Genomic DNA, 26,919 nt, shown 5'->3' with positions numbered 1-26,919 from the left:
TAAGCAAAAAATGAGCACAGTCAGGGGCTGAAGTGGGATTGAGCACGTGGGGAACGCTAAAATCGTTCTTAATGGCTCAGTGTGGGCAAAAGAATCACAGCACACAATAATTCTATTGAGAGCTCCAGTAGATTTTCTTAGTGTACAGGCTGTGATCAGCTGACCTGCTGCTGCTCTGACAAGGTGTCAGCAGATGTCTCGTGAGTTGTTCTGGCTAATTTCCATTCTCTATACAATACACAGTTTATGCTGTCTTTATATTAGACACTATAAAGTTGGTATGAAGATGGAATTCAGTGAATGCATCTCAGCATCATCAGTTTAACTTCATGAAACCACAGCCACTGTGCACCGGTCACACACTGTTCTTTACTTTAAACCCATCACAGTGCAGCAAACCACAGCGAGTCTACTTCAGTTTGTTTTGCAGCAGGTTTCACAACATGAACAAAAGCATATTGTCACATGCACAAACCTGATATCCAATTTAAAAAAACAAGGACTTACTTGTAAGCTTTAAATTTCCAACACCACTGATCAGTCCTTATCTTTAAATATAAACATTTCTTCTTTCTTTCCCGTCTTTGTCATCTTTCTCCATCTCTGAGTGAAGTTCGCTCCCTTTCTTTTCTCTCCCCGTGAAAACAGCAGCTGGACCTTTAGCTTGCAACACTGTGCTACAAACTGCACACAAACTGTTCGTGTGTTTGCTGATGTTTATTGATCTGATAGAAACATTGCATTTGAAATTACCAGCCACAGCATGTTGCATATTCCCCTATGTGAAGTCTGAAAGGCCGAGGGCCGTGGGAACGAAAGTGCTTTACTGTCAGGGGACCACGATTAACAGGCAGAGCCTAAAGAGGCGACACAACTCAGGTCACAAAAAAAAATAAATCAGTGAACCTGTGTTTGTCCCACCTGAGATGGGATTTTGAGTTCATTTATGGAGGAGTTTGAGAGGGTTTAACAGGATTTTTGTTAATTACGTGTTTATTTTTATGTTAAAATGTTAATGTAAAATAAAAATGAAACCAGCACTTATGTCACTGTGTTTTCTCATGTGCTGCTGTGTTTCTGCCCACCTGGTGGAGTCCAATACCGACTCTTCCTTTGAGCTCTTTGTTTAAGCCGCGTCAGAAATGTCGGGCTCTTCACATGTTAATAAAGCTCCTCTGTCGGCTGCTTGGTCCTGGGAGGCATGTAGGAGAATGTGGATGAATGTGGAAATCACATCATGAATGTGCATCTGATAAATCTGCAGCAACTGTTAGACGCTGTCATGTCAACATGGCTTCCGGCGCCTCACTGAATCTATACCACGAAGAATTAAGGCAGATCTGCAGGCAAAAGGGGGGTCAAACCTTGAAGTACTAAGGTGTTCCTAATAAAGCGTCTGGAGATTATATACGATGGAAAATGAGCAAGCATGCACTCTATCCAGTTTAAACATCCTCCAGTCCCAATGAGATTATTCCTAATCCTTAGGAAGCCAATCACGGCCGTCACAGATCACTTGTTCTGATACTCGTGGATTTGTTTTAGTTCGTATTTTGATTAAGAAGTCATCAAACCACGAGCAGATTATTAACTGCAACTGTAAAATGTGCTAGAATTGTTTATAGTAGCTACATTTCACAAGACATTATGTAACAGTGCTGGAGCCACACAGTAAAACTGGAGCTTTATTTTAGGGCTCAGCTGCATCTATGCGTTCAGCCTCATTAACCACACAACGTATTTCAGGTGACATGATGAAATGAAACCAGCATTAAACTACTGAGATAGAAGAATAATGAAATAAGCACTACCCACTTTCAGCAGACTGCACACAAGCACTTGTTTCTCAGAGGCTTTATTATCTATTTTCAGGTGATGTTTTAAAGCAATACTCTCCATAATTTCTCTCATCTAGCACAACACCAACAAAAAAGGAGTTTAACAAGGTCACTGCATGACCAAGACGTGTGCAGAGCTGTCAAAAACTGAACTAGGCATTGACTGCTTGACTGAGATCATTTTAACTGAGTGAGAGCAGAGGAGCAATCTAACATATGAACACATTTACCTGCACTTCCCTTTCTGCTCAAGGAGTTTTGGCTCTCACAGATTTGATCACATATGTACATTCAGACCACAAACACCCAAAATTTAAAAAAAGAAAAGAGAAGTGTAAATAAAGTCTCTTCCTCAAACTCAGCACTTGCCTCAGTTGTACCCAGAGATTCTCACGTTTTCATCAGACTAAAACGCTCACATTTCCTGTTTACCGCTGACAAAAGGCAAGCATCTCCCTCTGAGCTCATGTTGCTTAGTACTGTGTTTTAATCATCTCCGCAGCATGTTACCTTTTATATAAAACTTATTTTGGTATTTGTCTTTAACTACCTGAAAACATTAGAAAACAATTACAACAAAAACACAAAAATCTCCTTTCTGATGTCCAAAGTAACAATTCCAGCACACTGCATTAGGAGTCCTGGAGGAAGCCCTGGAATGATCGCTCCTCCTCTTCCTCTTAAAATGGGGATCATGTTGGAAGATGGATTGGCAGCTTGGATGAGGGAGTTGGACCAATTAGAAGGGGAAGGCTGAAGAATTGATTTGTGGGATTTTCGGTGTCTGTGGCTGTGATCCTGGCTCAGAACCTGAGGTGAGATTTGTGTTTCACCATGTATCTGTTCACCAAGAAAGAAAAGGGAGCGAGGAAAAGAGTTTATTACAGAAAGTTTCGTTAACTACATATTAAAAACAAAAAAAAAGGTGCATCGAGGTGAAATTAAATTAAGAAATTTAATTAAGTGCATAAAAATTAAGTACCTGTCAAGGGTCTCCCAAAAGCGCAGGAAGACGGGCCGGTCCAGATGGCGTCTGTGGCGGCTCAGCTCCAGGACGGTCACATCCCACTTTTGCACATTGGGATCAGTCGTTGCCTCATCGTATTTTAAATGAAAAGCTCGAACTGGAGGGGAAAATGCATTCATGCAACCATAAGGATGTTTTTCAGTAATATCTCCTCAACCTCTCAGTTTATTTTACATTTTCAACCCTCTGAATCCTTTTCCAACCTCATCTCTAAAATCCTGGAAGACACGGTGGCACCACAGCTCTAGTTAACAATAATTTCTACGAGCCATTTCAACGCGATTTCCGTTCTAGACAGACCACTGACATCCCTCCTGACATCACATGGCACTGTTCTCACCATCCTCATCCTCCTTGACCTCAGTGCTGCTTTGATACCACTTCTCACCCTCTTCTGTTAGAATGACGAGCCAGTGCTGGACTCAAGGACAGCACGAGAATGGTTTACATCCTTCCTTTCTGACAGGATATAGTTCAAGGCAAGACTGTACGCTCTCTATTAGCCTCGGTCACACATGGGGTCCCTAAAGGATCAGTACTGGACCCCCTGCTATTTATAAATTATCTCTTTCTTCTCAGAAATATAGTTTCATTTTTACGTTGACAACTCCTTTGCCCGTCCTTTCCTCATTACCTGCTCGCAAGCCGTCATGAAGTTATTTTATTGAATGAAAGTAGGGCTGGGCTTTATCATACCGTTCACGGTAATACCGGTGTAATGTTGGGCAACGATAAGAAAATGAAATATCGCGATAGAATATGGGTAAAACGCGCGTGCGCAGTGCCTTTGTTTTCATACGCACATGGCGGTGACGCAGAATGAGAAGGGCGAAAGCGGACCGTTGAATGAAACGGATGAACCAGAATTGGTTTGTAAAAATGCTGCAACTTCAGTGGTGTGGAACTGGTTTAGCTTTCATCCCTCAGATATACAACAAAGCACTATTTTTGGTAGCGCATGCTAGCGGGCCGTCGTTATTACCGTGTTTTTTGGAAAATACGGCACACTTAAAATCAATCCTTTGATTTTTCTGAAAATCGACAGTGCCCCTTATAATCCCGTGTGCCTTATGTATGAATTCTGGTTGTGTTTACTGACCTCGAAACAATCTTATGTACACGGCGCTCGAAAATCTGTCGCACCGCTTGATGGATTGTCGGAGCATTACGGCTATCGTAGGCAGGAGCCTCGCGGAGTGATACGTACTGTGCTTCAACATAATACCGTATTATGTGTGTATAACCTCTTTTTAAGTTTTGTGGATATTATACAAGGTTATGCTGAGGACATGTCGGCCGGTTTCCACTGGAAATGCTTTTTGGTTAAACTGTCAGCAAGGAATTTGCATTTGCACTGTTAAATTTTTATATAACTTTAATGCACTTAAAAAAGCTGCTTGTTTAAGTGAAAATACATGGTTTGATGGTTTGTTTTGCACTAATAAAGTTGAGGAGTTGTAAAGTATCTTGTCTAGTGTCAATTATATCGTCAGTTATATCGTTATCGCAAATTTTCGAATGTATATCGTGATAAATATTTTTGGTCATATCGCCCTGCTCTAAATGAAAGGACACCCTATTTGATGTCTCTATAGATGGACAATACTCTCTTTGTCACCCACATCAATAACATCCAAGTCCACCTAACATCTTCAGGCTACACACAAGTTCTAGTTCATGCCCTTGAATAGCATTCCAATAATCCATGCCTTTGGATTAATGGAATGCTATTCTCTCTGATCTCCACCCAAAACTTCTTAACTGGCTCCAAATTGTACAGAACTCTGCAGCGAGAATAATCACCCACACTTATCATATTACACCTACTCTCATCCAGCTTCACCGTCTCCCCATTTCCCAGAACATCCAATACAAGATTCTGTTCCTCACTTTCAAAGCTCTCCATGACCTGGCACCCTCATCTCCTCACACCTCTGCCCGTGCACCATGCTCTCCTCACTGCTCCTCGCTTCAGACTTTAACACTAGAGGCTTTAGCTGCGACTCATCTTTGGAACTCACTACTTCTAACTCCGTCAACCAAACTATGACACAGCTTAAAAGCACAGCGCAAAACCTACCTGTTCATATCAGCATATCACCTATAACCATCAACACCTTATGTTTTACATTTCTGAATCTCAAACTTAAATCTCTCTTTAATATTGATCTACTTGTTAATTTTATTGTTGTAAGGTAACACTGAGTGCTTTGAAAGGTGTCCACAGATAAATATGTCTATAACAGGCACAGAGTTCACAATTTGCTGATTCTTTGAATGAGTGGAAAACCAAACATCACGACTCCAACCATTTTTTACTGCTATCGTTTCAACACAGTGAAACTAAATAGACTAAATAGACTTCACAATATTACTTACTTTTGGCAAAAATGTCGACAGGAGAGCCGTCGGGCAGCAGCCACGGCCAGCCTTTGAACTGCCAGGCAGGACCCTGCACGAACACAGCCACCACTCGATCCCTGAAGGAAGAAACAGGCTTGTCAAAAAACACAGGATTAAACATTTAAAGAAGGTGCAATAAGCTGTAATCACATTCACTGAACACTGCAGCAGAGGGCAAGGATCTCAGGTATCATTAATATGACAATATGTGTTTTCCTGATGTTGGATTTACAACCAAGGATGCCCGATGCTGAAATTCTTGATCGGCTGTAGGTCAAGTGGAGTGGTTCGGAAAACTGGTGGACTGATCCTCGGCTCCTGGCTCCACATGTCCTTGGGCAGGTTACTGAAAAGTTGCATCCAATGCAGCAACTAGAGTATGATTGTGTGCAGCTTGCAGTAGGAAGCACTGAGTACTCAACTTAAGTAGAAAGGTGCTACACAAGTACCAGTAATGTGCCATATATGCCAATACCAGTGGGTGTTATAAATGGGCTTAAGACTTGCTCCAGCAGAAGTGAGGAAGAGGAAACACACACCTCTCCCCCCCATTTCCCTCTGAAATTATTCAACAAAAATTCAACAATCGGCCAGTACTGTGTACCCATTATATGATAACCCAGACTCTGAAACACAATCATCTTGTGGTTTCAACACAGGCTGCATGCATAATAATGAGTCATATTTGCTAAACACTCAAATATTCCCGTTAACAGCTGAGTCATCTGATGAATGGTCATTTCATGATAAAGGTACAGAGGGGAGTACAGGCTTGTTGTTTCCATAGTGTTCCTGTATGGTGTAAAATGCTAATATAACTGAGAAAATACATATACTGACCAATCCTGGGGAGCCAGTTTGAGCGGCTGATCGATGACGCGGTACGGCACGGTGACACTCAGTGTTGTGCCACCAGGCTGGATCTGGTCTTTGCGCCTCTGCAGCAGAACCTCATTGTCCCGCGGGATGCCCTGCTTCTTCTTCTCTTCTGATGTGATAAACCTGGTACAGGCCAGAGTCTGGAAGTCATTTCACTGCTGCTCCTTAGGGTACAATTTTTACCTTTCTTGCCAGCACTGCCCATTTTGCAGAGGTGCCAACATTAAATCCAGTCATTAAACCTGGATATTTTTGTCAAGTTGCTCAACTTAGTGTTGAGCAACTTGACAAAAAAAAAACCCACTACTGCGTGTCTGAAGAACATCAACCACCAAATAAGATCAAATAAATGCATGGAAGACTGTGCAATTGATTCATTATGTGAACACTTTAGAGAAAGAAGAAGGGCACTAATGATTCGTACTTACTTCAGATCCTGCAGGAGATCCTTAGCATTGAGCATTGTGATGAGGGAGGTGGTGGCAGCAGGGATGATGATGATTGGTGTTCGGGATCCTGCAGAGAAAGCCACATTAAAAATGGTTTAAAACTACAGCTCAGTTGGTCAGTACTACTAAAAAACAGTGATTAACTCTGATCAAATGTGATGTACCTTTCTTCTGGTTTGGTGGAGGTCTGGCTTGTGAAACTAGAGAGAAAACAGTTAAAAGAATATATTTTTAAATAAATACAAACAGGAACGTGGATATTGAGTGCAAAGACAAGAACAACAATCCTCAGTAAAACTGCTTCCTATGCATATTTGTTAAGTCACTTCCGTGACAAGAAATTTTCTTCATAAGCTCTAACAATAGTAAGACTTACAACATCCAACAACTGAACGAACACCACTAAACCTGAACACAGAAAGGGTTTTTTTTTTTTTTGGAATTTATCCTTAAAATCTGTTTGGAAAAGGGGAGGTACTTCCACATGATAGTTGGAAGAATCCGGTGTCTATCAGTATACCTAATGCTAACTTTAACCAATGAAATAAATGAACCCAAAAGGGGAAAAAGAAAAAAGAAAAGAAAACGGAAACACGACTTTGCTACTTAAAGCTTGCATACACGGAGTGTGTCAAATGATAAAAAAAAGAAAAAGGATCTTATGTTAGACTAAAAATACATGTAGCCGATTCTCCAAGTTCCCAATTTCATCAAACTGTGGTTCAGTTTCATGATGGTTTAAGTTGGGACCTTGTTTAAAATCTAAGTAAGAACAGAATTTGCCATCAACCCATATTTCAATTACATCAAGTATTGAATCCTACATCAGACAGCACATGATCTGGTCTGCACTGGTGTTGAAAGAGGTGAATTTACACTTTATTGTGTCCCAACATTTTTGGAATTGGGGTTGTGGATTTGCAAGAACTCTGCAATGTGTTAAAGTAATAAATATCTACCAACCGGCTGAAGCAGCTGGAGATAAAACTGAAAGCAACACAAATGCATAAATCCCATGTGAAATACCACCATGGAGTGAGCAACTGGAGAACCGTTAGTTTATAAAAGTAATGGCAAAAATTAAAGAAAGACCACTGAATATATTTAAATGTTTAGTCTTTTGCTAATTGGAGTATAATTAAATAAAGCAGAAAAGACAGTTTTTGTCAGACTTGCAGTCACACTCAAAGACAACGTTTTAGCTTAAAACCTCTGCTGCAGGTCAAATGGGTCAAACTGATTCTACTTTTTATTTTTTCCACACATACAATGGGAAGTTGCTAAGAGAGCATCTTAGGTCAGTGTTTGTAGAAGAGTCAAACAAACATGTGATTCTTCTCTACAGACAAAAGGTTATTTTAGCGATGCAGCTTCATTCAGAAATCATGTGAATATTCTTTTCTTTTTTTATTAGTACAATCATGTGTCTAAATGCCAGCCTGGAAACAGTCGACATTGTGAATAAAAGAAATACCGTTATTATTACACAACGCTCTGATACAGTCCCTTTAGAAACTGCTGGTAAGAGACCAGAGTGACTGATATATGAAAAGAGCTGATCAACACATACTAACAGGCAGTGTTGGGAGCACTGAAAACTGAAAACAGTCATGATGTGACTACGTCAGGATTTGGGAGGAGGACAAAAAAAAAATGACAGAATCAATTTAACCCTTGAGAAATGAATGAAAAAGGAACTAGCCCAGGCTCAGCTGGAGCCTGTACAGACTATAGGGTGTCTTTAGCTGTTTTCCCTTGCTATATGAAAAATAAGGCACAGAAAAGAATATTGTAGTAGTACAGAGTGCAAGTCTGTCTTTGTTAAAAACATCACTCCAGTACAAACTCTCAAACAGAAACACTCCTTACACTCTATGGCACGATGGGCAAAAACTAAAAAAACGTTTTTACTCTGTATTTCGTGGCGATCGTGGCTCAAGAGTTGGGAGTTCGCCTTGTAATCGGAAGGTTGCCGGTTCGAGCCCCGGCTTAGACAGTCTCGGTCGTTGTGTCCTTGGGCAAGACACTTCACCTGTTGCCTACTGGTGGTGGTCAGAGGGCCCGGTGGCGCCAGTGTCCGGCAGCCTCGCCTCTGTCAGTGCGCCCCAGGGTGGCTGTGGCTACAATGTAGCTTACCATCACCAGTGTGTGAATGTGTGTGTGAATGGGTGGATGACTGGATATGTAAAGCGCTTTGGGGTCCTTAGGGACTAGTAAAGCGCTATATAAATACAGGCCATTTACCATTTATTTTACCATTTATTCTTTATGCATGATTAAACATGAACATTTAGAATTCAACACTAACCTGGACGAGGTACAGGCTGCAGTGCAGGGGTCTGGGCCTTTCGAGCAGATGCTCCTTCCTAGAAAACAAGCAAAACCTCAAGATTAAAAATACAAGGTTATATACAGTCACATCATACAGTGTCTTCAGAAACTTCTGATGTTAACAAGAAATATAAAAATTGTGCAGCTTCGATTGTTGTGCCCAACAGGCCACTTGACATAAATTGTTCAAGGTGTTTCATCAGTGAAATAACTGAACAGCGTTGAATATTTAGGCTTAGATAGCCACCTAGCAGGAGCAGCTGCTCTTGAAGCAGCTGGTAGTCATCCTTATCGTGATCGGTTATTTGTTTTCTAAAGTTTTCAGCATTTTAACACAACTACAATCAACCAACAGTTAAATATTAGTGGGCATCAAGTATCAAATATACTCCAATTCCTCTGATCTGCAAGGTAACGTCTAACTGAAGCTCCACAAGAATGTGTCATTTACAGATAAATTGCATGTCTGGAGCTCATCTGCTTGAACTGAATGTGGGTTAATGTTAACTAGAAGGCTCCATCTGAGTGTGAGTGCAAGTTTCTTAAACCTCTCAAATGCTAATTACACTGCTGTAGTTTTTCTTAGCACTAGTATTTGTTTGTTCACAAGTTACCCTTGTGAAAGAGAGCTAAACTTGTCAGGGCTAACCTACAAAACAAGACAGATAGCTGCTTTACTGACCTCACAAGGGAAATGTGGGTGTTAGAACAGAAACAAAAAAAGTAAAAATAGTAGAAACCGTAATAAACAAAGAAATACAGTCAGAATAAAAGTGCCAGAAGCACATGATAAAAGCCTTATGCAGGAATTTATAGAGTTATAGCAGTGATTAAAAACAAAAAAGTAAAAATGTAGTTAAAAACAGTAATAGTAAGAATGACATTGCTTGAGAGAAAAGTGAAAATTGCATTAATTAAATATGTACATTACATAAAAAAGCAAAAAAAAAAAAAAAACAGCTGAATGAAGGTTTAATACAAAGTACATTTGGGATTTTATGCCTGACAGGTGAACACACCTGTCACAGCATGAAGAGTTTTAAATACAGCTTTGTAGAGAACAGTATGAATGATTTCCTCAAGGGTTCTTTGTGGCAGTGAGGTTGAATCAGTCTGAGGGACAAGGAGCTCTGCTGCTTCAGAAATGTGGAGCGGAGCAGGTGTGATGGGTGATAATTGTACATTAAAGAATAGCTTACAATAAATCGATCTATTCTGTAATTCAATCGGCACCACCAGTCTACTAAACTATGGCAAAGGCCTATATGTTTAGATGAAACCAGAAAAAAGAAAAATAAAAGTCCAACATGCAAAAGTTAGTGGAGTCAAACTTTCTCACAGGATGAGAAAACTGTGATTATGTTGTAAAATTCAGAAATGGGATTTCTACAGCTGGAACAGTCATAAAAACATAATGGTCTCTTACAATTTTAGTTCACGCTTCAGCAACAGTACTTATGCCGGCATTCTCAGTCATCTCTGTGCCTTTGTGCTGCTAAGAATCACAGTTGTGGTTTGTCACCTGAAAAGTCACCGTTTTTTTATTTTTCTGTCATTACCAGACACAAATAAAATATATGTATTGTAACATGGGCAAAGATGCTAAATATTAGATTTAGTGAGCTTAGTGTAAAGATAATTTTAATTAACTATATGCAAGAAGTTTGTGTGAGATGACAGCTGGGGGTGACAGACTGCTGGGGGTTTGGGTGGTAATGTCCACTGTTTTTCAGTCAACAACATGTAAGCTGATGTTTGCCACTTTTAAATCAGCGACCCTCTAAGAAGTGTGTACACAATGGCCACGCTTCCCTTTTCTCACAGCATGCCAACTTGAGATAATGGTTTATTCCTCATTCTGCAGAGTGGGTGTGAATACAAATAGGTCAGTAGCCCAACCCCCTCCCCTTTAACAGAGCAGGCAGCAACAGCAGCAAAGACGGCGTGACGTGGTGGGAGAGCGTAATGCCACCGAGCCTAGAGCTGCCTTTCAGAGCGAGCTCACAACTCACAGCTCTTCCTTCCGTTCATCTTCCTCCTCCCCCGTTGCTTTCATCCCTCTAGCTAGAAGGAGCAGTGCGTGAGAGGCAGCTGAATGGGGAGGGGGGATAAGCATAAAAACCGAAATCTGAACGATCTGAGAAGCACAGTGGACAGCGGGCATGTGAATCAAAGAGGAAGAACAAGAGGAAACGAGGATAAGCACAGAAAGGGGGAGCAAAGCTGAACGGAGACATGTAGGCTTATTTATCATTCAGATGTGAATCCCATCTCTGCGTGCCTGCTTTGATATACACAATATGACAGCGGGGACAGTAAAAGGACCCAGGGCTGCAGCTTACTGTCAACTACCGTCTCTCCTCTCTCTTCGGCCATGAGCAAAAGAAGCAGCACACCACGGCTAAAATCAAGCCTCTAGGGACAATGCGCCAAGGCAGATTGAGAGACTGCAACACCGGAGCGCTCAAACATGCTCTGGCCAGGCATGCACGCATGAACTAGCAGCACATTTGTGCACGCATGACACAAAAAGCTAGGATTACCTGGAAAAATTAATTTCCCTGGACTGACTACAGAAACCTTACCAGCCAAAGAAGAGGACAATTTGACATATGCTGCAGGAAAAAAAAAAAAAAGTGAGGACATGGGGCTGTGTGCATTTATGATCTGGCCAAAAGCACCGCAGGAACAGAGACCGAGTGGCCAGTCGGAATGTGTGAAGACTGTAATTTATCCAGCAGTGATGAATACCACAGAGACAAGTTTTTAGACTAAAAAAAGGTGAGTTTATGTTGTGAAGAATTGAAAATACAGACGAACATCGACATAAAAACAATCATAACAGATGACTGTTATGATTGACTGTTACAACTCATCTGGTTGTGGTTTAACTTACAGGATGTAAAGGGCGTGTCTTTCTAAAGGGAGAAAAACTTATTTCTACTGAAGCATGCAACAGTGGAGAGAATTTACACTCTCTTAAAGTCCTCTCTGTTATGTTAGGCTCCTTTGTTTTGTAATTTTCTTTAAATAAAAAAAAAAAAAAAAAACAAAGAAAGAAAAGAAAACTCCTCTGGATTCTGTATAACAGGCAAAAACTACACAGTCTGTTGACATTCTACAATTAGCCACAACTAGCATTTTAGCATTATTACATGAAAACTAAAACAAAACGAGAGTGTGGTAGAGGAAGACGTCAAAGCAGGTAATTTGTAGATTTTAATGCCGATATAAAAGCCTACAAACTATATTTAGACTATAGAAATGTACCCTCATTACATTAATATGATATCAAATACGTTTAAAAACAACAGGAAGGGCCAATCAAGTTGTGTATTTCTCCAAATCAAGAAATGAAAACGTGCTCACCAGATAGCTGCAAAGTTTTCTTAACTTGGCTGGTATTTACAAGCTTATTTACTCTAAACTGCAGCCTTATCAGAATGAAACTACATGGTTAAACTGTGAGTATAATTTCGTTTTTCACAATGAAAATGTATACTCTTCTTTCCACTGTCTCCTAGGCCATCACTGGGTATCAACAAAGTGATTTATCTTACTCATCAACACGAGCTGAAACCCAGCTGACAACTGGATTGAAGCGTAACAACTGTCAAGACTAGAGGTGTCGAAACCATGCAGTGGAAACGACGCCACTGCTGTACACACACAGCTAAACTTCTGTATCTGCTCTCTCTGCTGGGTGTGCTGTTCTTTCTAGTCCACCAGGTGTGGCTGCCGAGGCTCACTGGTATGCCATGGTGGAGAGGGCATCCTCTGGTGTATGGAGGTGGAGCAGCTCACACCACCAAAGCCAAATGGAACACAAGCACCCGCCATTCACAGTGGAGGTTCGTCATCATTCCTCAAAAGACTTTCAAGGCTGACGCCAACATCAGCTCCCGTGAAAATCAGGGAGTTTACCCAACTCAACCAGACCCAAATTTTGAGAACGTTCTGGCAGCAAACACAAGCCAAAGAGACGACGCAGACCTCAGCGCCGTGATAACCCACAGACCGTACCCTTACATCATTAACGAGCCTGATAAATGTGCAGACAACACAGCTGCGCCATTTCTGGTGTTGCTGATTGCCACTGAAGCTCGGCAGGTGGAGGCGAGGAATGCTATACGGCAGACGTGGGGGAACGAGAGTGTTGCTCCAGCTCTGGGATTTATCCGGCTCTTTCTGCTGGGGAAAAAAGATGGAGAACTGGGACTTCTACAACAAAGGATGCTAGAAGCAGAGAGCCGGAGGCATCGTGATATCATTCAGCAGGACTTCCTGGATTCTTACAAAAACCTCACCATAAAGACACTGATGGGACTAAACTGGGTTGCAATGCACTGTCCGCACACCAGCTACGTCATGAAGACAGATAGCGACATGTTCGTCAACACAGAGTACCTCATTTTTAAGCTGCTCAGGCCTGAACTGGAGCCCAGGAGGAACTACTTCACAGGAAACAACATGAGAGGCTACGCACCCAACCGAAATAAAAACAGCAAGTGGTACATGCCCCCAGAGCTGTACCCAGGTGACAAGTATCCCACCTTTTGCTCTGGGACTGGTTACGTCTTTTCTGGGGATCTCGCAAGGAAAATCTATCAAGTGTCTTTACGTATCCGCCATCTGCATCTGGAGGACGTGTTTGTGGGAATATGTCTGGCCAGCCTCGGAATCGAACCCACGCCACCACCAAATGAGTTCTTATTCAACCACTGGCGAGTATCTTACTCCAGCTGCAAGTACAGCCATCTGATAACATCACATGGGTTTCATCCCAATGAGCTCCTGAAATACTGGCATCACCTTCAGAGCAACAAGCGAAATGCCTGCATCAACGCGTTTAAAGAGAGAGCAGGCAGGACACACTTTCACAGAGTGACTGGAGAGAAATCAGCTGAGTGAAAGGACACTGTTACACTCACATGCTTACTGTTAAAAATGAAATAAATAAAAACAAAATAAAAAGAGATTTATATCTCGGCACATTCTCTTTTTTGAACTTCATATCAAGGGACTTTACTTATAATCCAAACCCACTTTATCCACAATACAAAATGTGCATAAATGTTGGAAATGTAAAAATCGAATCAAGTGCTCTAGCCAACTTTGTACAACAGAGATAAAAACTGTTTCTACGTCTGAGTCAAACTACTGGAGTTTTATTTTATGAAAGAACACGCTGTGCTTCACTGTACAGAAATAAAGTACTTTTTTGTAATAATCAGAGCTACTGTATGACTTTTAGATTTCTGAAGCAGACAGTGCAAGTAAATATCTCCACATATCAAACTGTCCAAGAAGTTATTTTGAAAAATGGCTGTGACAGGTGACGTGTAAGGATGCGACATCATTACCTACACAGAGGACATGTATCCAGTTATCTGTACTTTGTGCTGAATTTCTTTGAAACAGTAAAATCTATTTAGAAAGAACAGCAGGCATCTGTTTTTAAATGCTGTTACATACATAAGCACATTTAAAATGTGTTATTTAACTACTTGACAGACTTTATGTCTCAACTTTCTGTGGAAAACAGTGCTTGTATACATGTGTTACAGGTTGAGGTTTTGGTTAGTAGTTATTGTGCAAAAAGTTATTTCTTACCGTCACTGACTTCAGGGTCATGCCGTGATACGTGCCCATAGTATCGATCTTGAAGCCCTCCGTTTCTAGGACAACAACATGCTATGAGTTGGAGCTCACTGGCTGAACAAAGAGGGTTTTTTTCTTTATAAGTATAATGAAATCTAATACCTGCATATTATGCAACATGTTCGCGGCTTCTAAGCCCAGATGTCCCAGTTTTACACTGGGACTTGAAAGCAGCTTACATTTGTGAATCTGTGTGAAGCTAGCAGCGTTAAATTTGCCTTAAAATCTCAAGTGGGCATGTGACGTGGTCTGTGGGTATCAGGTGACTGGTGCTTATGCATTTATGGTTTTGTAAGGACATGAGAGATGATTATTTTTAGATGTGTGCGCGCACAGAAATGTTTTTGAAGGAGAACATTATCTGATTCGTGAAGCTAAACTTAAAAGTGTGCATAAATGATCATATATGATCAGTATTTATTCAAGTTTGGATGAACGCATTTGTAAAATTGTTTCACGTGTGGTCAGATTGCTTGATATTTGTGTGTGTGGATTAAAGCACTTGCATCTGAGTTCTCAAAAGTTACACACATATCATTGTACGCGTTTGTGAATCTTTAGTTTACGCTTGTGAATCATATCGCATGCATTTGCAATGCATTTGTGGCAAATTTCTCTCCATACTCTGACTACATTTGTTTACTGATGCTGGGTTTAAATGTGGAAACAGTGGATGAGTGAACTTATATTAACTCAAACAAACAAGCACTCTTTTGCAAAAGGATTGATACTAAAATTAGCAGTAAAGCATTTCTAAAACGCACCTTCTTTTCCCTTGAATCGCTCCTGATCGTATCTGTTATAGGCAGCTGGGACAGGTTGCTTGTTCCTTAGGGACGGGTCCTGGAAAAGATACGAAACAATAAATACCTGTATATACAAACACACCGCTCTTCAGTTTAAACTATAGTGGATTTGCAACTAACTCAAACACCTACAGACTATTTTTGCACACATAACTTTGGACAAATTCATTACAAGATGAATATATGTCAGTTTTAACTTTGATTTATTTATGAGATGCAAACGTAACAGGACTAACAGCTAATCAAATTAAAGGTGTGTGCTTATACAACCAACAAATCATCAACTGGTTCTTAATCGTCCTTATTACTCCTGTATTTTCAAATTGTAAAGAAATTAATTTACAAAAAAAGTGTGATTAAGATCTAAACCATGTGCAAATAAACACTTAATAAAAAAAGATTAAGGTCCAATAAAAAATAAAAAATAAAAATAACGTAACGTAATTTGTAGGAAGTGGATATTTGTCAGTTTACCGCTTGAGTCGTGTTCTGTGCTGGTCTCTGCTCTGGAGCTCGCCCTTCTTCTCGAGCTTTCACGGACTGAAGGATGGCAAAAATGTTTTTGGAAAAGTTCTGAAAAAGGAACAAAAGTAGGTTGAGCAGGAGTCGTTTCCTTTTAAAAACAAAACTGTCATCACAGAAGAGATTAAATTAAAACACATTTAAAATGTACAAGTTATTAATTACTGTGTGCTGTTAAGTTAACAGTCTGTCTACATCTTTGGTTTAGAAACGATGAGCGTCATGTGTGCGTATAATGCCCACCTCAGTACAGAATTTCCCAGGTTAAGTTTGAACTGTGAGCCAAGAAAATTGAAGTCTTTGCATGTAAACACAACAAAAAGAACATTCAAATAGGAGCTCAAATTTCACTAGTTATGGTCCATTCGCTGTTGCATATAAACAACGCAGCAGGTTCATTAAATATGTACAATAATTAAAATCAATATTTTGCATGATGCTGCAATTTCTCTCCTAACAAGCGATCCATCCACAGAACAGATGTTCAGGTAGAATTCCAAGTTTTCCAAACAAGATGGCTTTTGCCTACAAAGTGAGACAGCTGCCTTACTTTGAACATTTCATTAAAGAAAAAAAATTCAACTGCACAACTGGTGTGAAGGATTAGTTTAATTTAACTGTGAACTCTAAATTCTTGTTCATGAATATTTGGTTTTTGTTTAGATTTTTATCATTTAATACTCTGGATATCATAAGAAAAATATTAAACATGTGGAATCTGAACAGACATTCATACTTAACTGAATACTGTGCACTGTTACCTCCCTATCAGTCTCTCTCCAGTTAGACATAATGAGACACATTAAATAAATTAGTTTATCGAGGGACTGACAAAACCAAGATCTAATATCTATTTAGCTTTAAAAAGGTTAAACTAAGATAAGATCAGATAACTGACAACCTTAAAACAAACAAAACAAAGATGGCTGGACTTTAAATAAGATGGTTTCGTTTTAGATAAGCCAAATTTAAACTGATAGGTGAGCACATCTTTTCAACAATCTGTAGATCAGTTAATTCCTAACATTTAAATTCAGCTTCTGCTGCCATCTAGTGGTTCACACTGGTCCATGTACTGGTACACATTTATGGTGCTTTCATGGCTGGGCCATTTGAATGTTTTCTCAACCCAACGCACTGTCTCTTAGGGTTCAGGAGGCTAATGAATGATTTAAACTTCTGTGGGAAATCTATGTCATAACTCACAAGGTAACTAGAAACCCCTTTTTATCTTCCAGGCCATTCAGTTGTTTCTGCGTCAACCCAAGTTTTAGACAGACTTCTAGGGAGGTGCACGTCAGGTGATGGCGTAGGGTTAAAAGGGGTTTCTGGTTACATGATATGATACATCTGGCATTATAGTGTCAAGTCAATTACAATTCATTTATACAGCGCTAGTTGACAACACACTTGTCTTAAGGCTCTTGCTTCTGAAGGAAAGTTTCATTATTCCAGAAAACAGTCTGGCATAAAGTGTACACTAACCTTTCCAGTGCTCTGGAGAATGGTTGTCCTAGTCCTCCAGACCCGCTCTCTGCTAACAATATCCCTGGTGACATCCACTTCTGCATCCACAAAGCTTCTCTGCTTCAGTGTTATGTCATCATCGAGATCTGTTTTGATAGTTGAACGCTTCTTGGCCATAATCTTTGCTTTAATGGCTGCAATTTTTTCCACAGACATGGCCTCAGACAGTGATCTGGAAGACATGAACAAACGTTTTGATAAGCTGAACTATCTGTTAGGAGGAACTGGTAATCAGAATAAGGAAAAGCTCATAACCAGATCATACCTGATCTGTTCGATCTGCACGATGCCTTCTTTATGGCCCTCCAGACGGGCAGCCAGACGCTCCTTGTCCAGACGCACACGTTCCTCATCCTTGAGATTGAAAGCAGTTTTCACATTATTAGCAAATTGCAGGATAAAAAATGATATCATATCAAAAACCTTTAACTGCCCACACTGCTGAAATTTGTAAAAGTTAAAATACTCAGACTCTGTCACCTGCATGCATGACACACAGTTACCCATTTTATATTCAGTTACACTAAACACTGAAGAATATTTAATGAGCTGCGTTTCCCACTATTTAGAATCTCAAAGTTAATTCATTTAAATATTTTCCTTATGGAATTATTTTTAAAAATACATTATTATTATCATCATCATCACCATCATGATTAGTAGTGGTAGTATTTTCAGGTGTTGGGAGTGGTCCACATTTCTTACAGTAAGAATATGTAAACAAATTCAATGTTAAGTATGTCAGAATAGGAAAACTGTGATTTCTGTGTCCTGTGTGATACCACACAGAAAACAACATGAGCCACATGTGACAGCTGAAGTAGCATAATTTACCTCAACTCTTGGTTTTTTGGCTTCAGAGGATGCCTCATCAGCAGCTCTTTTAACTAAAAAAAACAAACAAACAAACAACAATCGCAAAGAAAGAAAAACAAACAAAAAAACATTGTATGTATCACTATGCAAAACAAATTCCTTCATCCCACCTTCCTTTATTTCACTTATGCAAAATTGTTTTTGTAAAAATAGGACAGTGTATGTTGCATCACTGATATCAGCTCTAGCAGTTATAAGTAGTAATTATTCCTGAAATTTACATTTCAGGATTAAGTTATGAAACTAAACTCCACATCATGTTGTAAAAATGTTGTTACTTTACCTTGTGTTGGCCTTTGCAGACCTATTTCTATGGGCGCACTTCTGTCGATGCTCGTTGACGTGGCTGCAAATGGACAAAAACAACATTTGAAGCAAATTTTCAGCGAACCAAAACCTGGAAGAAATCATTACAATTTAGGAAAATGCAAAAGGCTGTACTAGATGCCAGAAAACACCCCCATCCTCAGCGTCCAAGCGCTACTTACAGCTCTCGCCATTAAGATATGACAGCAAGCCCTTTCGATCAGGTCGTCTAACAACAGGGATGTTCTCTGTCTATAAACAACACACAATCATCAAAGTCAAAACGCTTTGAAGTTAACAAGATGCTGCATGTATGACAAAATGTGGGCTGGAATCAGGGGTGTCTCAAACAACACGTTGGTAAGCAATGAAGGATTGATACTGACAGATTCTGGGCTGTTTCATATGAACTCCAGAGCACTTACTGCAGCTCTTCGCACATAGGATGGATGCGGCAGGTGCACATTGTTGAGCAAGAACAAGATAGAGTCCAAGGTATAGTACTCTTTGGGCTGCCCCTCTTTACCAGTACTAAAGATCAAAACAAGCACAAAACATTTTTAAAAAAAGCATGCAAGTGTCCAGTTTTACAACTAACAAACTTTAAGTGAATTACTGCGCGATGCACACTTAAAGTGGTTTGATGTGAACCGCATTAAAGCTTGACTATAAAGCCAAAGTTACTTTATCAACCACTGTCAACAATTCTCCTGCTAGCTAAAGCACTGCTAGTTGCAACCTTAATTTCTGCGTCACATGCACAAAGTTTGGTTTTTGCACGGTGAAGAAAGACGTTTATAGTCATGACTGTAGGGACTAAAAGAGAAAACAAACAAACACAGGTGTTTCAACTCGACTCTCTGAATCTCTGTCTCCGTGAAACAACTCGCTCGCTAGCTAGCGTCCATGATTAATTAGCATTACACAATACTACAAGTTTGGCTGAACCCCTCGCGAGGTAAGTTTAAAAGACATACATTGGCTTTCATGGAAGCTAGTAAAATTGGCTCTATAGTCTATGGAAGAGACCTCCCTGATGCACTAACAACAATTAAAAGGGTGCTTTAACTTTTGAGGAAAGTAGCTGGGTTAGCATTTCGTAGCTAGCGAGCCTTCCGTCGTTACTAGCAGCACAAGGCACAGATGAGCATCAGCTGCAGGCCTACTGAAGCACTTTGTAGATGTTATTAGCACTGACATACCCCCAGATTATGTAGTTGGTCTTGACATTCTTCGGCCAGGAGAACTCCCCAAATATAACTTCATCTCCTTTAGCAACAATCTCCTTTTTCTGGATGTTATACTGACGAAGAACACTCAACACATCCGCCATCTTCACTTGTATGTATGTAGTGTGTTTGCAAGGCCCCCAGTTATCAACATCGTGCGGCCTCTCTAGATGCCTGATCTGAATGACGCTTTAAACTGTAAACTGTACTTTGATCACAGTGATGTATCAGTTCAACAACTCAGGCAATTATTGGTAAAATGAAAGCGCATTTCCAGAGCAGCAAGTTGTTTATTAGGAAGGGCTTCACATCGCCGCTACAGTGAATAGGTACATGTTAAGCGGGACAGATACAACAGAATGGTTGTGAAACACTTGAGAACTACCAAATCTCATGTCCATCTCCTAAAACGCTGTGTCAACAGTCATGTTATAAATATTTTATATGTTGACCAAAAAGATGTTGGATGTTGCTTTAAAATTAAAAATGAAAACATCAGCATGTTGGGACAAACATCCTTCACAGTTACATGGTCAGTTTATTGTTCTTTTGTTTATGAAGACTAAATGACACCACGATAAGTAAAGCTTATTACAGTACTTTATTACAGTAAAATGTAAATTCTGATGCATAGAATTTAGACTGAAACAAACTTTTCACACAAAAAAATTCCAAACATTGGCATTAGTGTGTTGTTAAAACTGAATCCAAATTTACTTTATAAAAAGTGTCATCACATTTCTTTTAAAGTATAATCTCACAAGAAGAAAACAGAAAACTCAGCTTTAAAACAATAAACTGGGCTTAGGGTCAAACAAATGTTAGAACAACTAAAATTTGTGGCTAAGCTAAAGCAAAGACAGTGTAAAAGGAATCCAAGATGTTAATACTTGAAAAAAACTTTTCTGATCTAAGAAATCTGTGAAATTAACACAATAAAAAGCAACTCCAAGTTTTACCATTGACTTTGTGTGCTTTGTTTCAGGTTTCTCTTTCATTGATGTTAAGTATCTCTACATCAAACCTGCTAACTCATACCATAGATGATTATTGAAAACTACAGGTAATCCCCCCGAAGTAAACCTACAGTTGCAAACACCCTATAACTGTGACTCATGCATTGTTCCCCTTAACCTGCCAACCTCTTGCTACAAATGTTGAATTGGCCTTCATATTCTACACTCATTACATTACTCAGGAAAAGTCCCCAAAATCTTATCAGATCAGATCTTGGGCCAAATTACGAATGACACTAAAACTCCAAGGTTGAAGCCAGAGATGGTCAGCAAACCCCGGTCTTCTGTGTCTGAGATGGCAATTCCAATGTAAGTCAGGCCACACATCACCAGCTTTGCACATTGCCTTCTTTATGGTCCTCTAGACGGGCAGCCAGACGCACACGTTCCTCATCCTTGAGGTGAAAGCAGTTTTCACATTATTAGCAAATTACAGGATAAAATGTGATATAATATCAAACATCTTTAACTGCCCAAACTGCAGAAAATTCTAAAAGTTAAGATATTCAGACTTTGTCAATTTCAGTGTCCTGACTGGGGGGTGGGGGATGTTTGAAGCATTGCATTTCTAATGATACCACACAGAGAACAATATCAGCCACATGTGACATCTGAAGTAACATAATTTACCTCAACTCTTGTTGTTTTTGGCTTCAGAAGATGCCTCATCAGCTGCTCTTTTGACTAAAAAAACAATAACAAACAAAAAAGAAACAAAAACAAACTATTTCACAGCACAAAACAAATGCCTTCATACCACCTTCCTTTACTTCACTTATTCAATATTAAACTCCACATCACATTGTAAAAATGCTGTTACTTGTGTGTGTTACCTTGTGTCAGCCTTTGCAGACCTATTTCTATGGGCGCACTTCTGTCGATGCTCGTTGACGTGGCTGCAAATGGACAAAAACAACATTTGAAGCAAATCTTCAGCGAACCAAAACCTGGAATGACAACACCTGTACTAGATGCCACAGAAAGCCCCCTCCTCAGCGCCCAAGTGCTACTTACAGCTCTCGCCATTAAGATATGACAGCAAGCCCTTTCGATCAGGTCGTCTGACAGCACGGATGTTCTCTGTCTATAAACAACACACAATCATCAAAGTCAAAACGCTTTGAAGTTAAGATGCTGCATGTATGACAAATTGTGGGCTGGAATCAGGATTGTCCTCAAACAACACGTTGGTAAGCAATGAAGGATTGATACTGACAGATTCTGGGCTGTTTCATATGAACTCCAGAGCACTTACTGCAGCTCTTTGCACATAGGATGGATGCGGCAGGTGCACATTGTTGAGCAAGAACAAGATAGAGTCCAAGGTATAGTACTCTTTGGGCTGCCCCTCTTTACCAGAACTAAAGATCAAAACAAGCACAAAACATTGTTTTGTTGTTGTTGTTTTTTTTAAAAAGCATGCAGGCGTCCAGTTTTACAACTAACAAACTTTAAGGGAATTACTGCGTGACGCACACTTAAGGTGGTTTGATGTGAACCGCATTAAGGCTTCAAGCCAAAGTCACTTTATCAACCACTGTCAACAGTTCTCCTGCTAGCTAAAGCACTGCTCCAAAGTTTGGTTTTTGCACGGTGAAGAAAGATGTTTATAGTCATGACTGTAGGGACTAAAAGAGAAAAACAAACAAACACACAGGTGTTTCAACTCGACTCTTTGGATTTCTGACCAGGGGCGGATCTAGAGAAATTTTCTTAGTGTGGCAAAATCAAAGCCTTTTTTAACAAACATATGCACGTGTTACATACGATAAAAATGATTCAAATGTAGTAAGTATACAAGTTTCATATAAATATAGTCTATCACTTAATTATTTTTTGTAGCCCACATAATTAAGCATTTCAGTTACATAAAATGTATGAATTTAAAGAAAAAAGAAAGAAAAGAAAAAAAACGGCACATACTCCACACAGCCATTATTTCAGTGTCTCGATGACATTAAGGCTTGGATGTCTGTTAATTTTTAAAATTCAATGATAAAAAGACTGAGGTGATGGTTTTTGGTAGCCCCACTGAGACCCCCAATGTGTATTTAGATTCCTTGGCCCAGTATGTTAAGCCAACTGTCACAAACCTGGGGGTCAAAGTGAACTGTGATCTCAAGTTTGAAAGTCAGATTAAGGCAGTGGTTAAATCTAGCTTCTTTCAGCTCAGGCAGTTGGCAAAAATAAAGCCAATTCTTTCACAGCAGCACTTTGAGACAGTGATCCACGCCTTTGTTAGCACTCAGCTGGATTACTGTGATGCACTTTATATAGGGGTCAGCGCATCATATATTACCCATCTACAGAGGGTGCAAAATACCGCAGCTCGCCTTTTAACTGGCACTCGAAAGTTTGAGCACATTTCCCCTATTTTAGCTTCACTTCACTGGCTGCCCATTCTTTTAGGATTCATTTAAAATAATTTTATTTTCTTTTAAAGCCCTCCATGGCCTAGCCCCATCTTATCTCTCTGAGTTGATACAACCTTATACACCCACCCGCTCTCTCAGGTCAGCTGATCAACTGCTCCTGAATGGACCCAGGACTGGGTGTAAACTTAGAGGAGATCGTGCTTTTGCTGTAGCAGCTCCCAAACCGTGGGACGATCTCTCTTCAGAGATTACACAGGCCTCTTCCCTACCAGTTTTTAAGACACTCCTGAAAACCCACCTCTTTACCCTGGCCTTTGACACCACGTGAGATGTTGGTTTTTATTTTTTATTTTTATCTTAGTTGTTTTTAGTCGATTCTATGCTGTTTTATCTTGTTTTCTTTTTTCCTTTTCTTTTTTTTTTTTTTTTTTTTAATATAGGGCTGTTTTAATTCTTTATGTATTATGTGTTTTATTTATTTATTTTTGCTGATAAATAAAATTGGATTGGAATTTGGATTCTATGTACTGTATTGCCTGTATTACAAATACATATGTAGACCAATAAGTCTAAAATACAGAAAGCTACACAACATGTAGTGATTCATTTAAAACAGTCTAACTTAAGTTTCACACTGATCTTTGTTAGAAATAATCAAGTTGTTACCCGCTTAAGTTTACACAAAATGTCAGAAATCTGCACTGTCATGAACAAAATTCTTTCATGATTTGTTGGGTTAACTCTCTGAGGTCCAAAATACAAGCAGGCATTTTTGACTCCTTTTTATATTTGTACTTCACCTTCAAATTGTTTCATTTTTTGCCTTGCTTGGTATCATTCTTGTCAGCTCAGCTGATCTGAATTCACACAAACCTCCGGATTTACTAGCCTGTTATTGAAATCTAAAAACTGGTATATACTTTGAAGTCTGAACTTTCAACACAAGCTGAAATAGAGACTCAGCGTGGCTGCAGTTTGTTTCTATGTCAGCATAAATAAGTCATGTGATTTGGAGGTGCGGCACACAGAGGGTTAGTAACACTCGCCTTCATTCCAATTACAGAGTGTCACAACCAACCATCCGTGCCCATGGTGTTGATTCAAAATGTGTTATGGTTAGTGCTGTCAATAGAATAAAAACAAAAACCCCAAAACTAATTAATCTCACAATTTTCTTTAATTCATTGCGATTACTCGATCGCGATTACTTGATATGTCCGAGGTAGACTTACTGAGTCCCCGATGCTCCGTCAGTGGTTTGTCACAAGCTGGGTGATGTGTTAGCCAAAGTCCTAGCAGCATCCCCGGCTAACGTATGCTTCGCGTCAATGTGATATTTTAAGCTGCAAGTGCTTCAGTGAAAAGACAATTCCTTCTTGCAAAATGTGATTGGTTCAGCTGCCCGTCACTACTAGCTCTACTGCCCATTTGCGCATGTGCAAAGGTAACTACTTGGACAAACTGCTCAAAATGCATTGACAGAAACATTTCAGGGATTTTTGAGTCATTCTGCACTCCAGATGCATTAAAAGCGTAAAAAAATTTTTTTATCACGTTAATCGTGATGACGGCTTAATCTATGTTAACGCATTAACTTTGACAGCACTAGTTCTGGTACAATCATAGGCATCGGTTGCTACTGACAACAAGAAATAAATCTGGTCTGCGCTATGGGCTGAACCAATGTTCCCTCTAATTTTCCATGTGTCTGAGCGAACACACAAACTCCCTGAGCGGTCCCTTGGACCACTGTGAGCAACAGCAGACGTGTGCACTGTGGTCACGCCAGCACCGAATCATCCAAGTTACAGCATTTACATTTAGACTACTTTTAATAAACTGCTTTAGCCCACTTACAATGAAAATTTAGAAAAATCTTGTCCATGACCTGTGTAGTATGTTAACACTATTGGAAGTAAAAATAACTTGAACTCCAATTTTGAAAACAAAACTTTATTTCTTTTTTCTTCCTTTTTTTATAAAGCTCTGACTTGTATCATGAGTCTGTGGTCTGGGAGAGAGTCTGTAACTCTGTCTGCAAAATACAGTATATAAAGACCAATGTTGGGCAATTAATTATATAGTTACTTCTTCAAAAAAGTAACTGCGTTTTGCAAACAACAAAGTTTTTTGCAGCTGTTTACCTAAAAATACAGCCAAGGCGTTTTTTAAATAAACATTTCAAACTATTTACAGAACAATCAGCTGTTCTGCATCAAATCTGATGCCACACAAATTATTTGTGCCGCTCCAAAAAATAATTTCTGTCCACTATGAGATGAAGGAGAACAACAGCCTGATACCTGCAGGCCTGACAACAGATGTATCACTCCTGTAACACCTGTAACATTCAGCAGTCGCCTCATTGTTCTGACGCACACAAGGAAACTATTGACTACACTACACAAGATTTGCGCTAAACCTCGCAAATCTCTCACATCTTAAAACATCTCAAAACACCGCTGTCACTCCTAAAACTTCCCCCTTCCTAAACAACTAAATGCTATGCTGCCATATTTTTTGATTGGTCGACATGGTACATTTTTCGACAAATAGGAAAGGGTGGGGTTTTTTGGTTTTGTCTTTGCTCACAGGCGGAGAGTGCTTTCAAGCGCTTTCCTTGTAAAATGCAGTTTTTACCGTTTCTTCCCGCAGTAAATATAAACAACGATAGTATTCAGGAAGAAAACCAAACACTGCATATATTTTTTTTAACATAACTCCAGTTTTACGTGGCCTATCAACACAATTTAAAAGCTGGTATAAAGTCCACACTTTTTCCGTCAATTGTTCCGTCTGTCCTGCTCACATCTCCAATGGTTGTACACGTTGTCACAATACACAATATATTCAGTTTTAGAATTTATATTCAGTGTTAACTGTAGCTAGGGTTAAAGTGTTAATGCTATCTCATTTTAATAAACAAGACTGTCATATGCAAAACTAGGGTGGCACGTGCGTCCCTTCTAGATCCGCTGTCTCTGACTCCATGAAACAACTCTTAGCTAGTTACGTCCATGATTAATTAGCATTACACAATACTACAAGTTTGACTTCACCTTTCTCGAGGTAAGTTTAAAGGACATACATTAGCTTTCATGAAAGCTAGTAAAATTGGCTCTATAGTCTATGGAAAAGACCTCCCTGTTGCACTAATAATAATTAATAAGGTGCTTTGTGACATATCCCGAGATTATGTAGTTGGTCTTGACATTCTTCGGCCAGGAGAACTCCCCAAATATAACTTCATCTCCTTCAGCAACAATCTCCTTTTTCTGGATGTTATACTGACGAAGAACACTCAACACATCCGCCATCTTCACTTGTATGTAGTGTAGTGTGTTTGCAAGGCCCCTAGTTATCAACATCGTGCGGCCTCTCTAGATGCCTGATCTTGACCCGCTTTAACCTCCTAGGACCTGGCGTCCACATGTGTGGACATCACATTTTGGGGTATTTAGACCAAAATATTCAATTTTGCTCTACAAGGGCCTGATATCCACTCAAGAGGACATAATACTGCTACTGTTCTATCAAAATTTTAAATGAATGTCCTCATATGTGGCTCTTATTTTTCTTAAAAACAAAAATAAGGTAAAAAAAAATCTGGTAATTCTTTGTTTTTACATTCATTGGGCCCCAATATGCCCAAATATCAAAGAGAAATTAAAAAT

General features: G+C 39.6%; 2 protein-coding genes across 2 annotated transcripts; one reads left to right on the top strand and one right to left on the bottom strand.

The window, feature by feature from the left end:
• Window positions 1-1,839: 1,839 nt before the first annotated feature.
• On the bottom strand, window positions 1,840-26,577 carry cdc73 (cell division cycle 73, Paf1/RNA polymerase II complex component, homolog (S. cerevisiae)). The gene is made up of 23 exons (XM_084911831.1): window positions 26,428-26,577; window positions 23,544-23,552; window positions 22,126-22,218; window positions 21,885-21,954; window positions 21,704-21,766; window positions 21,507-21,554; window positions 19,828-19,963; window positions 19,051-19,156; window positions 18,808-18,877; window positions 18,603-18,665; window positions 18,278-18,330; window positions 17,709-17,797; window positions 17,402-17,615; window positions 15,869-15,967; window positions 15,353-15,431; window positions 14,541-14,605; window positions 8,905-8,962; window positions 6,761-6,796; window positions 6,576-6,663; window positions 6,109-6,270; window positions 5,245-5,345; window positions 2,821-2,962; window positions 1,840-2,678 (listed from the first exon to the last, which is right to left on the bottom strand). The coding sequence occupies exons 1-23, from the start codon at window positions 26,560-26,562 to the stop codon at window positions 2,642-2,644; spliced, it is 2,016 nt and encodes a 671-aa protein (XP_084767957.1). The 5' UTR covers window positions 26,563-26,577; the 3' UTR covers window positions 1,840-2,641.
• LOC146367293 (beta-1,3-galactosyltransferase 2) lies at window positions 10,897-15,114 on the top strand. Its single transcript, XM_084911829.1, has 2 exons — window positions 10,897-11,708; window positions 12,452-15,114. Exon 2 carries the CDS (start codon window positions 12,564-12,566, stop codon window positions 13,836-13,838), a length of 1,275 nt encoding a protein of 424 aa, XP_084767955.1. The 5' UTR covers window positions 10,897-11,708; window positions 12,452-12,563; the 3' UTR covers window positions 13,839-15,114.
• Window positions 26,578-26,919: the final 342 nt, after the last annotated feature.

This window comes from Perissodus microlepis, chromosome 18 (genome assembly GCF_051167445.1).
Source record: "Perissodus microlepis isolate ML-2025 ecotype Zambia chromosome 18, ASM5116744v1, whole genome shotgun sequence".
NCBI classification, from domain to species: domain Eukaryota; kingdom Metazoa; phylum Chordata; class Actinopteri; order Cichliformes; family Cichlidae; genus Perissodus; species Perissodus microlepis.
Note: the sequence above shows the minus strand (reverse complement) of the source record. Positions and strands in the feature narration are given on the sequence as shown.